The sequence below is a fragment of the Podarcis tiliguerta genome (genome assembly GCF_965153285.1).
Source record: "Podarcis tiliguerta genome assembly, chromosome: 6".
Lineage (NCBI taxonomy): Eukaryota > Metazoa > Chordata > Lepidosauria > Squamata > Lacertidae > Podarcis > Podarcis tiliguerta.
The window spans coordinates 82176289-82190629 of record NC_139539.1 but is presented as its reverse complement, the minus strand read 5'-3'; the positions used below and the strand labels follow the sequence as shown (position 1 = coordinate 82190629).

At 44.2% G+C, this 14341-nt stretch overlaps 1 protein-coding gene across 1 annotated transcript; it reads left to right on the top strand.

The window, feature by feature from the left end:
• The first annotated feature begins 4722 nt into the window (after positions 1-4722).
• RGS2 (regulator of G protein signaling 2) lies at positions 4723-10923 on the top strand. The gene is made up of 5 exons (XM_083445408.1): positions 4723-4894; positions 6479-6580; positions 6698-6759; positions 8173-8339; positions 9862-10923. The coding sequence occupies exons 1-5, from the start codon at positions 4785-4787 to the stop codon at positions 10051-10053; spliced, it is 633 nt and encodes a 210-aa protein (XP_083301534.1). The 5' UTR covers positions 4723-4784; the 3' UTR covers positions 10054-10923.
• Positions 10924-14341: the final 3418 nt, after the last annotated feature.

Here is a 14341-nt window from a genome sequence, read left to right as displayed (position 1 = left end):
GAAACACTTACAAGTAAGAAAATCAGAGAAAAGGTTAAGTAAGGACAACATGGAATGAAATAAACTGTAAGATGAGATGTAATCATGAAGGAAAATTTGGTATAAAACTGATAAGAAAATAAGAGCATTAAGGTGTAAGATTATCAAAAGAAGATAATAATTCAGCAGAAGTAGTAAATATTTTAAAGAACCAGAAGGGGAAGTTGAGGGAAGTCACGGGGGGGGGGGGGGTTCGTTTTCTTTTATATGACAAATCTTATATTGTGTTATTTGATTCAATATAAAACTGTAAAAACCCAATAAAAACGTGAGCCAGTGTGGTGTAGTGGTTCAGAGCAGTGGACTTGTAATCTGGTGAACCGGGTTCGATTCCCCTCTCTTCCACATGTAGCTGCTGGGTGACCTTGGGCTAGTCACACTTCTCTGAAGTCTCTCAGCCCCACTCACCTCACAGAGTGTTTGTTGTGGGGGAGGAAGGGAAAGGAGATTGTTAGCCGCTTTGAGACTCCTTCGGGTAGTGTTAAAGCGGCATATCAAATCCAAACTCTTATTCTCAAAAAAAAAAAAAAAAGGAAAAAAAAATTCCAATAAAATCTTTTCTTTAAAAAAACAAAAGGAAAAGAAAAGATTGGTTCCCTAGGCCAGATGGATGGGAGGTGGCCTACGCTTGAAGGAGTAGATCAGGGGTCGACAACCTAAGGCCCATGGGCTGGAAGTGGCCAACGGAGGCAATTTAACTGGCCCCCGAGCTGCCCCCGAACCGAGCCGTCTGCTCGGCGACTCCCCACGCGCTGCGCTAAACCGGCGCAATGCAGCCTCTTCCGTGGCTCTGGAAATTGCTTCTGTGCTTGCCCAGACGCCGAAAATCGCTTCTACGCAGGCACAATCTTTGGTGTCTGGGCATGCGCATAATGGATTTCCAGTGCCGTAGACATCCACAGACACGATTTCTGGTGTTGCGCTGAGCCGGTCCGGCCCACAGAGGATCTCCACGGGAGTGATCCGGCCCATGCTCGGTAAGCCTTGCCAACCCCTGGAGTAGATGGTACTACTGGATCTATCACTGCTGCTTGAGGCTCAGGTGGTCTTAAGTAGCACAGATTTCCTTCCATCAGCTTTGACTGGTGGTCCAACTACACCCCTAGCTGGACATGTGTGATACAAGGCACTGCCTTTGAAGACAATATGGAAACTGCCGTTTGTGCATGATTCAAGCTGCTCTAAGTATATAACACCAATCCTGACCCAATGCACTGGCTACCAAGCCATTTCTAGGCTCAAATCAAAGGGATGGTTTTTAACCTATGAAACCTTACATTACTCAGGACTCCAATATCCCCAGACCTGCAATCCTTATCTGAGCCCCTACTCCATGTGTCCCTTCTATGGCGGGTCCACGGGGTGGCAATATGAGAAAGGGCCTTTTCAGTGGTGGCTCCCTACTTGTGGAATATTCTCATCCAAGAAGTTCACCTGGAACCTTCTCTGTCAAGTTTGAGACTCAGGCAAAAACTTTTCTTTTAACCCAGGCTTTTGACGCAGGTGGCGCTGTGATCTAAACCACTGAGCCTCTTGGGCTTGCCAATCAGAAGGTCGGTGGTTCAAATCCCCGCAACAGATGAACTCCCATTGCTCTGTCCCAGCTCCTGCCAACCCAACAGTTCAAAAACATGCCAGTACAAGTAGATAAATAGGTACCGCTGTAGCGGGAAGGTAAATGGCGTTTCCATGAGCTCTGGTTTCCATCACAGTGTTCTGTTGCACCAGAAGCAGTTTAGTTATGCTGGCCATGTGATCCTGAAAGCTGTCTGTGGACAAACACTGGATCCCTCGGCCTGAAAGCGAGATGAGCGCCACAACCCCATAGTCGCCTTTGACTGGACTTAACCATCCAGGGGTCCTTTACCTTTAGCCTTTAGTTTAAAGGGTTTTTAAGAATTTGTAGCTTCCTAGGATCTGCTAGATTTGTCTTGTGTCAATGTGTTTAATTTTTTGTTGTTGTTGTTTCTATACATTGTGTTTGTTCATTGGTTTTAATATTTCTGTTGTGTTTGTAAGTCGCTTTGTGTCATTTTGTTTATTAGTAAAGTGACTAATTGAGAGCTGGACCATAAAGAAGGCTGATCGCCGAAGAATTGATGCTTTTGAATTCTGGTCTGGAGGAGACTCTTGAGAGTCCCATGGACTGCAAGAAGATCAAACTTGTCCATTCTTAAGGAAATCAGCCCTGAGTGCTCACTGGAAGGACAGATCCTGAAGCTGAGACTCCAATACTTTGGCCACCTCATGAGAAGAGAAGATTCCCTGGAAAAGACCCTGATGTTGGAAAGATGGAGGGCACAAGGAGAAGGGGACGACAGAGGATGAGATGGTTGGACAGTGTTCTGAAAGCTACCAGCATGAGTTTGACCAAACTGCGGAAGGCAGTGGAAGACAGGAGTGCCTGGTGTGCTCTGGTCCATGGGGTCACGAAGAGTCAGACACGACTATAAACAACAACAACAACAACAACAAAGTGACTAATAGATATAAATAAAATAATAATAATAACCAGCTGCCTTTGAGAAGTCTGAACGCAGGACCTGAGTGCAACAAGGCCAGAGCGTTATGCTGAAAATGCCAAGGTTGCAGGTTCAATCCTTGTATGGGATAGCTGCATATTCCTGCAGGGGGTTGAACTAGATGATCCTCAGGGTCCCTTCCACTCTATAATTCTACTATTCTAAGGATATTCTCCCCAGCTGGGAGTCCCAGTGTTTGGCATTCAAAGGCATGCTGCCTCCAACAGTGGCAGTAAAATATACCCGGCTTGGCTGGTAGCCACTGATAGCCTGACCCTCTATGAATTTGTCTAATCCTTCTTTGAAGCCATCCAAGTTGGGTGAAAAGTTTACCCAGGGGATTATTGGGCCCACTCCCCTACAACGTGACATTGCTACTCTTTCCCACGGTAGCTGGTATTTTCCCAACTGCTCAAAAACCGAGACAAGCTCTCTTACTGTGGGCTGATTCTGATGCAACATTTTGCAGTCAATGTCTGGAGAAAGCAGTAGTGGAAGCGATAGTGAGACAAGGCTGAGCACGCAACCATTTTGCGTTATATAATACTCCCGACAATTAATGTCCCCCTGCATTTCCTCTTTTTTTCTGTCTTTTTTTTAAAAAAAAAGTTTCAGGACAAACAAGTAGTAAAGCAGGGAGGGAAATGTGAAATGCTACATGCCTAAATGATGTTAGACCGAAAGTCTCAGATCAGACTCTGCTGGCCAAAGATCTTCATAGCAAGGAATAGATCCAGATTTCTGAACAAAGTGCAAGCATAAAGACAAGGGAAATTAAAGAGTGCCCCCCTCCTTTAACAAAAAGTAATATTCAGGATTCTATTAACTGATTTGTGGAGATCAAAGAGAGAAGGGAAAATCTGTCTTGATATAGCCCACTAATACCAAATTACGGTAATTATGATTCTCAGAGTGCCAATCCTTATGTGGCTGAAATGGAGTGTCCTGGAAGAGTTGTCTGAAAAGGACACTGCAACCTTCCTTACTTCTTTTTTGCAGGTCTCGGTTGTCATTTCTCTTGTGAACATGTGAACCTAACACTGAGAACACGCAGTCTGAAATCAAGCCAGTAATCAGTCTTTGGGGTGCAGTGGAATCTGAACCCTGGTTCAGATCTAAGTCCCAAACTGACCTGGTTTCCTAACGGGCTAAATGTGCATTGTATTGTGTGTGCATGTGTTTTTGAGGCTCGCTGCAACCTCGGTTCCATCCAGGGAACAGGTTCAGGATAAGAAACTTTCTTAGCTCATTGGAGTATTTTTCTGTAGACGCAGCAAAACGGGATAAAAACAAGCACAGGCAGGTTGTGCAAAACTACCTACCAAAAAAGAAGGGAGCAAAATCCCTTCCAGCCTAGGTTCAAAACATTGCATTTCCGGGAGCTAGTGCTTTAAGAGATGCTTGTCCTACAAAGATCGTTTTGGCAAGGTTTATCGCAGGTCTCTTTGAAAAGGGGCAGAAAAGTGCACTAGCTAATGCAATTCTATGCATGTCTACTCAGAGGTAAACCCCGCTGGTTTTTGTGGGACTTTATGTCAGGTAACTGTGTATAACGGATTGCAACTTAAACGTGCACGATCCTAGAAACTGTTACCTAAAAATATCACAGGGTGTTATTCCCCGGTGTGTTTAAGTATCTGAGGCTGTTGATGAAAGGTGGGTGGGAGTTTACCGCTATTTAAAATGTGCGGGTCCACCCCAGCCCCGCTCCCGTCTCTTGCAAGTTCTCTCCTCATAAAATGAAATCAACACCATATAAGGCTCTCGCCATCCACCTAGCTGCAAAGCAGAAAAGTCACCGGAATATTTTTATCTCCTGCAACCGTATCCCCAATTTGCAGGCGGCTCGTGAGGTCTATTTTTCGCCCGTTTCCAGCTGCCAAAAAAAGCGAGTCTCTCAAAAGTCTTTTTTTGTTGTTACGCGGGGAGAACAAAAGATTAAGCATTGCAAGAGGGGAGGGAAGCGCTTGCACCAGCCCGGCTGCTTTTGTGCAAGACGGGAGCGCACTGCCTGCGTCAGAGCCTGGCTGGCGAGCGCCTAGGTTGGGAGGCGTCCTTGGCTTGTGTCCCTTGCGCTAAAGCGAATCAGCGGGCGGAAGGCGTGAGGCCGAAACCCCGCCCTCGCCAGCCTTCCTCTATATAAAAGGCGAGCCCCGGCGAAAGCGCAGTTACAGTATCTCGCAGCAGAGCTCGGGGAAGCACCTCGAAGCGGAAATTCCGATTATGCAGAGTGCAATGTTTCTGGCTCTCCAGCACAACTGCAGCCCAATGGAGAGGAGCGCCAGCAACTGCCAGAGCAAAGAAGAGAAAAAGGGGAAGATGAAGAGAACCATGTAAGTTAAAAGGCAAAAATCCAATGGGTGACCATTAGAAAGGCAGATTCTCTTTTAGGAAGAAGGGGCTACTTGTAAACCACATTTCTTTTTTTTTGGATCGGAATGTTTCGTGCTAGAGCAAAGTTCTGCTCTAATGCTGGAGGTGGTAAAAGGGATTCCCCCCGCGGATGCTGTGCATTCTTCTGGTTTCGTTTTATTTTCTTTTGTTTTTTGGTCGCAAGTTTAGGGAGTTAGGCAGAGCGGTTTTGGGTGAAGGGTTCTGTGCAGCTCAGAGGCTTGCACTGTCCGGCACCGGCGGAGCGTAGGCTAAGGCTTGCAGGTGTGATTGATTTTTTGGACAGGCATGAAACAGTTTTGCAAGCGACCGTTAGGAATGTCCTAGAGTGCTCTCTTACAGTTCAGCCTTAAGTTTCCTTACTGTTCTCAGCGAGGCTTAATAGAAAACGTGTGTAGGGTGGCAGGAATTTGCAGCGCCCCACAAGCTCCCAGGAATTGCGGCTAATACTCTTCCTAGGGGAATGACTGGGGCTTAAAACTGCTTCGCTGTGGCTGGATCGTCTTTCATTCCAAGCAGTGTTGCGTTTCAGTCTTAACAAAGCGTGTTTTTGCATGCACTTAAGCACCCAAGCATCCCATTGCCTCGGGAGTTTTGTATTCCGGATGGGAAAAGAATCTCTTTGTGAAGTCTGATTCGCAAACATTCTGAATGAAGAACTGAGAATTGGCGCGTATGAGAGGCGATCTATCCTTTCAAAAGGGTCTTTTCATTGTTTTAGCGTGAGGAGGAAGTATGCAATTAAAGCAAAAGGCGGCTGATGTTTGAAGCCTTCTGCTTTTTTAAAAAAACAAAAGTCAGTATTGTCTTTCAAATATTGTCGAGCATGCCTGTTGATCAAAATCGAAAAACCTGTAAATGGTATCTGCTGCTTGGCATGGTTTCAAATGCATTCTGCATCTCCTGGCTACAGGATAGAGTTGCCAAGGTTGGCTTGGCTGTCCATCTTCTGCAGAATCAGTCAGGATATTTTGCAGTATTGTACTAATATTAGATCGGCTGCAGCATGCAGATATTTTATGGTACTGTATTGAAAGCCCGAGTGATATTTCCAGATAACCAGGAAAGCGAGATTCAGAACCTGATCCATTGTGTGTCCTCTTGTTAGGGTTAGCGCAATTTACTACCAAGGAAGCATGCATAAGATTCATTTTACCATTTGTCCTGCCATCCTAACAGGGAGTCTGCAACTTAATTCTCACAAATCTAGCATTTTGTGTGAAGGGAAAGAGGCATGAGCAAGTAATTTTTTTAAAAAAAATATGATTGCATTGAACTCCCTATTCTCAGAATTTATCTCTGATCCTGCTGAAATTGTTCTCGGCAATTGGTCCTTGTTGTCTTGCAGATGCATTCAGCAAATAATGAATATGCAAGAACTAACTTGCATGTGCTTGAATGGGCCACCAGGGCTCAAGCAATAATGCTTTCAGTTTATGTTAATTAGCCACAGATTCAGACTTCTTTGCACTTTAAAATCAAAGGGTACAGTTAGTTGAACTTAATTTTTCTTTGTTTTCTTTTAGCATGAAAGATTGGAAATCACGGCTGAGTTACTTCCTGCAGAACTCTTCCAGTTCTACCACTGCAAAGACCAACAAGAAAGGGCAGCAAAAGGCATTTCTTAGGTATGCATCTCACTTTTTCTCACCAGTGGATATTTTCATTCTTATTTTTAAAAATCTATGCAATAGGCCACCAAAGCAATAATAATAATCATCCTATTTTTCTCCTGTTTCTTCCAGGCCGTCTCCTGAGGAAGCCCAGCTATGGTCGGAAGCATTTGATGAGCTGCTCGCTAACAAATGTAAGTTCATTTAATGAGCAAGACATTAACACACAAGAATAGTGGCTCCTTTTGTGAGGGTTCTCCTGGAAAAGATGCTTTGCAAGATAGGAATTAGCTGTTCCCATGGGCGTTTGTGGCTGCTTTGGGACCCATATTCATAGAAAGCATGATTCTTTCCAGGCATAACTCCACAGCGCTTCCCATGGCAAGAGCTCTCCTGTTTTGCAGTTCCATAACTAGCCTGTATTTTTAGCTGGCCTAGCATTCCTGTGGAACTATGTAAGCTGGAGAATAGACATCTGCAGTGAAGAGAGCAGTTTCTTCCTGCACGTGGCAAGGCGGTGTGCTTGAGCGGTGCTTGCACGCTGTAGGAAAAGTCTTGTTTAAAAGCCCTGCAATTGATCACACTATGGGACAGTAAAGCAGTTGTGCGCAGATTGTAGTGCACAGATTCAGGCTCCACTAACCCTTAGTCTTGCACATGCCGTGCAGAACAGCTGGGTGCTGTTAAAAATCCATTCTTGTAATCTCCAGTGTACTTCTCTGGCTGATTGTGAAATGCCTTGATGGGTGATCCAGGTTTTTCCAATAGGCACCTGACAAGTAGCTGATTATTATGGGGTGCCAATTGCCCTCCAACTTCAGTTAGTGTCCATTACTGTTTGGACTTTCTGTGCCATATGCAGATGTAGCACCACTGGCTTAAAATGTAGTCTTTTCCACTAGAGCGCTGCATTTAAAAAAAGAGTCTCCGGGCTGCAAGGTGCCCAATATTAGTTCAGTTCAAAGCTCCTGCAATATTTAGGAGCCTTTAATCGATTTCGGTCAACTTTGGCTGAGGTCTCCTGCAGACAGTGCACTCTGATGCCTGTATCGTTGGTTATAATGAGTAAGAAAAGCGCCTGCCTTGTGCCTTGCTCTGATGCACATTTCTCATTAATAAGATCCATTTTTTGATCTGTTACTCTATGAGAGCTCAGTTCACTCTGCAGCTATGCCTTTACTTGCTAAGCTAATGAAAAAATGCAGACTTCTCATTAGTTATGGCATTTGCTGCCAAGTGGACTCTCGAGTCAGCCTTTCCATTGCAGATACCTTCCAGAAGTTCCATAAACATCTAAAGGTTAATACACAATTTCAAAACAGCAGGAGAGAAATTGTAGAATGTTTTCCCTGCTTTCACTTTCAAGGCTTCTTGGAAAAGAACACAAGTTGCTTGAAAAAATACGATACAGAATGTAAAATTGGCTGGTCACTTTAGATTCCTCATACTCTGCGTTTTTTTGTTTTTTTAAGTGGGGGCGAGTTCTGGTACTTTTTATTTAAATGATCCGAGGAAGTTGCAGAGTGAACGAGAGATGTAATGCATATATACACACAGCATTCCTGGGATGTTTTGAGCTAATCCATCTCTTTCACCTTCCTTTGTAGATGGTCTGGCAGCGTTCAGAGCATTCTTGAAATCTGAGTTTTGTGAAGAGAACATTGACTTCTGGCTGGCTTGTGAGGATTTCAAGAAAACGAAGTCCCCACAGAAAATGACTGCCAAGGCTAAGAAGATTTACAGTGACTTTATTGAAAAGGAAGCTCCCAAAGAGGTAAGCAAAACTTCCCAAGTTACTTATTTTTTTCACTCTCTCATCACTTTCTATTCCTTTCAGTGGCATCATTAGAATTAGGAATACTCGTTCCCAGGCTCATTTGCTAGCCATTTGACATTTGTAATTTACTCCCAGGAAAGAAATCCACTTGAAAAACAACTGTATCATAACTGAGAATCCACAAGAAAGTTTAGTCTTTATAGCATCCTTCCTCAATATGGTGGCTTCCAGATATTACACTACAACTACCAAAATACCTAATTATTGGGCAGGCTGCCTGGGGCTGATGAGGTCTGAAGTCTAAAGTATCTAGAGAACACCAGCTTGTGGGAAGGCTACTCTATAAACTCCTGCTCCAGAACTCTTATTTAAATCCATACAGATCTGGCAGTTCTGATATATTGGTTTCCGTGTACAATTCTCCTAGGGTTTTAGTCCAGAGTTCACAATTGAAAGAAAAATGCAACTTAAAATAGGCCCTACATGATCTTAGGCTGTGAGATTGTAGCTTACCAAAGTGGACATCACATTCTCATTAAGGTGAAGACTATGGGAAACCTAACACCAAAGGGTCTCCCATACATCCAATTTTTAGGTAGCATTTAATATAAGTAGCTGCATACCACAACAAGGGACTTTACTGCAGAGTCTGTACACAGCAAAGCATCATGTTACACGACTGGTGTAAAGTACCGTATTTTTCGCTCTATAAGACGCACCAGACCACAAGACGCACCTAGTTTTTGGAGGAGGAAAACAAGAAAAAAAATATTCTGAATCTCAGAAGCCAGAACAGCAAGAGGGATCACTGCGCAGTGAAAGCAGCAATCCCTCTTGCTGTTCTGGCTTCTGGGATAGCTGCACAGCCTGCATTCGCTCCATAAGACGCACACACATTTCCACTTACTTTTTAGGAGGGAAAAAGTGAGTCTTATAGAGCAAAAAATACGGTATTTTACTAGTAGAAAAAAGAGTAGCATCATTTACCCAGTTAAAATCCCACTGGTATTAAAACCACCGGCCCTAATCTTGGCTACCATGAGTCTGGTGGGTTTGTAGCTCCCCTTAATCTGTACCAAAGGAAAAATGCCACCACTCACAAGCTATATTCATTCTACCGGTGTTTGCAGTACAGAGGGATAGGAGAATTCTGCTCATCCACAAATTGCTTGGCCTTCTTGTAGAAATATGTGGGCATGCTGGAACACAGTTATTTGTTGCAAGAGGGGGTGCAATGACCTTTGGCTTTGATGACTTGAAAACAGTTAGGCCTATACGCATTCCTGAATTTCTCTGTCAGTTGCCATTTGTCACAGCAGTTGAATGCAGCCTCCAAATTTAGAGGCAGTTTACCTGAGATTATTAGATCCTGGGAGTAAGCAGCAGGTGAAGGTCACTCATCTTTGTGAATGTCTCAAGGCAGCTGGCTAGCCACTGTTGAGTAGAGGTTTAGGTTAAATGATTCCTTGGGTCTGATCCGGAATGGGCAATTCATGTTCTTTCTTTCCTTTAATTTCAGATAAACATAGACTTTCAGACCAAGAATACCATTGCTCAGAACCTCCAAGAGGCTACAGACACTTGCTTCAGCACAGCCCAGAAGAGAGTCTACAGCTTGATGGAGAATAATGCTTATCCACGGTTCCTGGAGTCTGAATTCTACCAGGAGTTGTGTAAAATGCCAATCCATAAGGAGCCTCAGGCGACATGAACTCCAAGTCCGGGAGGGAAGAGGAAGCAAAACGGAAAAGAGTGCCAATTTTTTTCCGTTGAGGAGGAAGCCCATGTCTTTGCAGGCTGGATGGACTGAACTGAACTGACTGTGCAGGAGATCTGCCCAAATGTAACTTATATGTTTCCATGGAGGATGGGCATATATTGACTCTGGCAGTTCTCAGATTCCAGCACGCTACAATAATATAGTCCACAAGGAAAACCCAAGTGAAACTGCTGGCCAGTTACTAGGGAAAATTCATTAAAAAGATGCTGTTGGCAAGGAGCGTCTTACGCATTTTGGGTCATCCAGATCCATCTATCAACATGGATGCGTTGACACTCTTAAGCCAGATAAGATCAGCCTCCCTTGCTAAAATAAATAAGCTCTGGAGTAGCTCTGCGCAGGCCGACTTTTTCTGGGACATAGAAAATGCTTTGAATATTTCGCTGTCTCTACTTTTCCTAAACAACTGGCAGCATATAATAATTTATAGGGTTCCTCATGCGGGTTCCCTACAGAGCTTGCATCTCTGCACAGATGTGCGACTGCTCAACATAAATTCTGACGTTAACTGTTAACATTTCATGCAGAGATGACTGACTTAAAACAGAGCATGCTGACTGGCTGGTTAACTGGGGTCAAAGTTTGCCTGCATTGAAGGTGCAGATGGAGCAGAACTTAGCCCAGACTTAAAACAACAGCTGTAGATATGTATGTGTGTGTGTGTGTGTGTGTGTAGGTAGACTCTGGTTGTGTTGAACACTCCTACCCATGCTGAAAGTACTGACTTGAGGACAAACTTCAGTGAAGTTGTCCTTTTGAAGAGCAGATATGTTTTAATAAATTATTTTTATTTTACTAGAACATTAGTGCACTCTTTTCTTCTACTCCTGTGGGTTGGGGGGGGAGGTGGGCTATTGACATTCAAAACATTTCAAAGGATAAGCCCCTTAAAACCAAGGCAATTAAACCTGCAATGCAGTGATGTTGCAAGATTAGCAAGCTCTTTTGTCCCAAGCTTCCTGCAGGAAGAGCCTTCTTTTGATGATTTAAGCAGAAATACTGTTAGTATACCACCAATTTACATATGTCTAAGAGGTTTAGAAATCCCAACAAAAAGGAAGCAATATGAGAAATACAAATTCTTTCAAAACTGAAGTAATAAATATATAAACAATCCGGTATACTGCACCACAGTGGGAACGTCCTGGTGGCTTGTGTGGCTGCTTAGAAAAAAACATTTTAAATAGAGAACGGTTTGAAAGAGCTTGAAAGACCTACATTGGCTCCCAGTATGTTTCTGAGCACAATTCAAAGTGTTGGTGCTGACCTTTAAAACCCTAAATGGCCTCGGCCCAGTATACCTGAAGGAGCGTCTCCACCCCCATCGTTCAGCCCTGACACTGAGGTCCAGCGCCGAGGGCCTTCTGGCGGTTCCCTCACTGCGATAAGCCAAGTTACAGGGAACCAGGCAGAGGGCCTTCTCAGTAGTTGCACCTGCCATGTGGAACACATTCCCACCAATGTCAAAGAGAACAGCAACTACCAGACTTTTAGAAGACATCTGAAGGCAACCCTGTTTAGGGAAGCTTTTAATGTTTGATGCATTACTGTATTTTAATATTTTGTTGGAAGATGCCCAGAGTGGCTGGGGAAGCCCAGCCAGATGAGTGGGGTATTAATAATAATAATAATAGTAATAATAATAATATTTTTAAGAATTATTATTTATTTATTTATTTATTTATTTATTTATTTATTATTTTTCTGCAAAGCAGAACCAATGGCCACATTTATTTTCATACAGCTTTCTTCCTTTCTCCCCAACTCCAACTCTGCTTTGTCCTCCTTGTTCCATCTTCTCCCCTCACCCATTCTTACTTTTCTTTTTGGAAAAGAAACTAATTGAAAAATGGTGGCTTGTGACTTGCATGATGAAACCCCAAACAGAACACACCGCTCTAAATGAGAACAAAGCAACTGTAAATGAGAGAGATAGCGTAGCCTGAGAAACAACTTCAGTAGATTCCGGTTGAACTTCAGTCTAAATATTCAAAGCACTGCAACCTTTAAAAAGATACTTGTGTCAACAAACCTAAAATCATATTGCCCACCCCCTGTGTTAATGGGTATCGGTCTCGGTCAAGCTGCACCATTGATAAGGACAGCAAGATCCCATTGCAAGTCCCAGACTTTACAAAAGGTTTTCCTCTGGGAGCGGGGCACATTTTGCTGATAGTCTTTTTAAGGTCAGGCAGCCCTGAGGAATAGCAGAGAGTATCAAATACCCATGGACTGCTATGTCAACAGCATGCCTGGTTGCCTGACACCATCGTGGACAAACTGGACAGGCAGCTTGAAAGCCATTTTATGGGCTACCTTGGCAGCAGTATCCTTAATTCTGAAAGACAATACAAGGCGGAAAATTCAAACTCTACTTCTAAAAGTTTTACTTGAGAGCAGCTAAAATAATCCAAAAAGCCCTAATAAATCAGGGAGACATGTAATAAGAGCCCAGTCCAGTGTTCTGGGCATCCTGACAATCATTGCATTTGGCTCTTTGCCATTAGTCTCCAGAAACAACAACATTATGAATTGCTTGTTCCATCTGCAGCTTCTGAAGGGCTACTGCAGACCGCAGCTTCCTCTCCTGATAGTGGAGGGAAATACTGACCAGAGAGCACAGGTGGTAATATACCTCGGGTTTGTGGGGGGAAATGGAGACTAAGGCCTGGTGGTGACATCCTGTCTTGCTAGAAGCAAGTGGAGAGGCTACGTATCATGTGGCTTGGCAAAAATGGTATTGTTGTGAGATTTCATTGCTGAAGAAGCCAGGCAAGTTTCTTGGTGAGTTAACTATAGGTCAGGGGTCAGTAAACTTTTTCAGCAGGGGGCCAGTCCACTGTCCCTCAGACCTTGTGGGGGGCTGGACTATATTTTGCAGAAAAAAAATGAATGAATTCCTATGCCCCACAAATAACCCAGAGATGAATTTTAAATAAAAGTACACATTCTACTCATGTAAAAACATGCTGATTTCCGAACCGTCCGCGGACTGGATTTAGAAGGCGATTGGGCCGGATCTGCCTAGTTTGCCTATGCATGCTATAGGTCCTTTGTGTAACAAAGGAAGTGGCTTTGTGACAGAAGCCAGATGGGTGGGCTCCCTTCCATACTTGGCTGGTAGTGAAAAGGACAATAGTCAGAGGTGTGTTAAGAGAGCTAGGCTAGAAGCAAGCAGAAGCCAGAGAAAGAACAATGCTTGATTTCTGCTTGAATCCAAGGCTTCAGGATGAGAACAGAAATCGCGCAGCAGCAGCCGGAGGCCCCATTAGCTAAAGTGGTGCTTCAGGTTAAGAACAGTTTCAGTTAAGAACAGACCTCCAGAACGAATTAAGTTCTTAACCCGAGGTACCACTGTATGTGTAAATAAACCATATATCCTAAAGACATGGATGTGTCCCACATTCCAAGGAAACTGAACACTAGGTAAGCACCTGGAACTCCCAGAGTCTTGCACCACTCGGAGATTGGGGTGGTAAAGGTAAAGGACCCCTGTGCAGTTAAGTCCAGTCAAAGGCGACTATGGGGTTGTGGCGCTCATCTTGCTTTCAGCCAAGGGAGCCGGCATTTGTCCACAGACAGATTTCCGGGTCATGTGACCAGCATGACTAAACTGCTTCTGGTGCAACGGGACACTGTGACGGAAGCCACAGTGCACAGAAATGCCGTTTACCTTCCCACCGCAGCGGTACCTATTTATCTACTTGCACTGGCGTGCTTTTGAACTGCTAGGTTGGCAGGAGCTGGGACAGAGAAATGGGAGTACACTCTGTTCCAGGGATTCAAACCGCTAACCCTGTGATCGGCAAGCCCAAGAGGCTCAGTGGTTTAGACCACAGCACCACCCGTGTCCCAGGGTGGTGTGCAACAGTGTGGCCATAGGGTGCTAGCCTGGGGCATTTATTGCAGTCCACCCCACCAGTGTACACACAGCAGAGGGAGATTTAGGCAAGTGCAAGTGGTTGCCCTGCAGTGTGTGCCGAGCCAAGGGGGGTGCCACAGGGCATCACAACTATGACGTACTGCATGTGCAGAATGGAAAGCGAAAGGTGGAAGGAGCCAAATTTTCAGCTGGCACAGGGTGCCAAAACCAAAGTCTGGCCCTCACACAGGTTGCAGTATTAACTAGGATGGGATGGGGGGGTGCAGTAGTAAGGTTGGCATGGCTTTTAGGCATCTGCATTCTAAAAGAAAAATTTTAAATTTCAGAAGTGATTTT

Coding starts and splice junctions, on each gene's coding strand:
- RGS2 (XM_083445408.1), top strand. CDS start 4,785: ATGCAGAGTGCAATGTTTCTGGCTCTCCAGCACAACTGCAGCCCAATG. Junction 6,581..6,697: donor CAGCAAAAGGCATTTCTTAG/GTATGCATCTCA, acceptor TGTTTCTTCCAG/GCCGTCTCCTGAGGAAGCCC. Junction 6,760..8,172: donor TGAGCTGCTCGCTAACAAAT/GTAAGTTCATTT, acceptor CTTCCTTTGTAG/ATGGTCTGGCAGCGTTCAGA.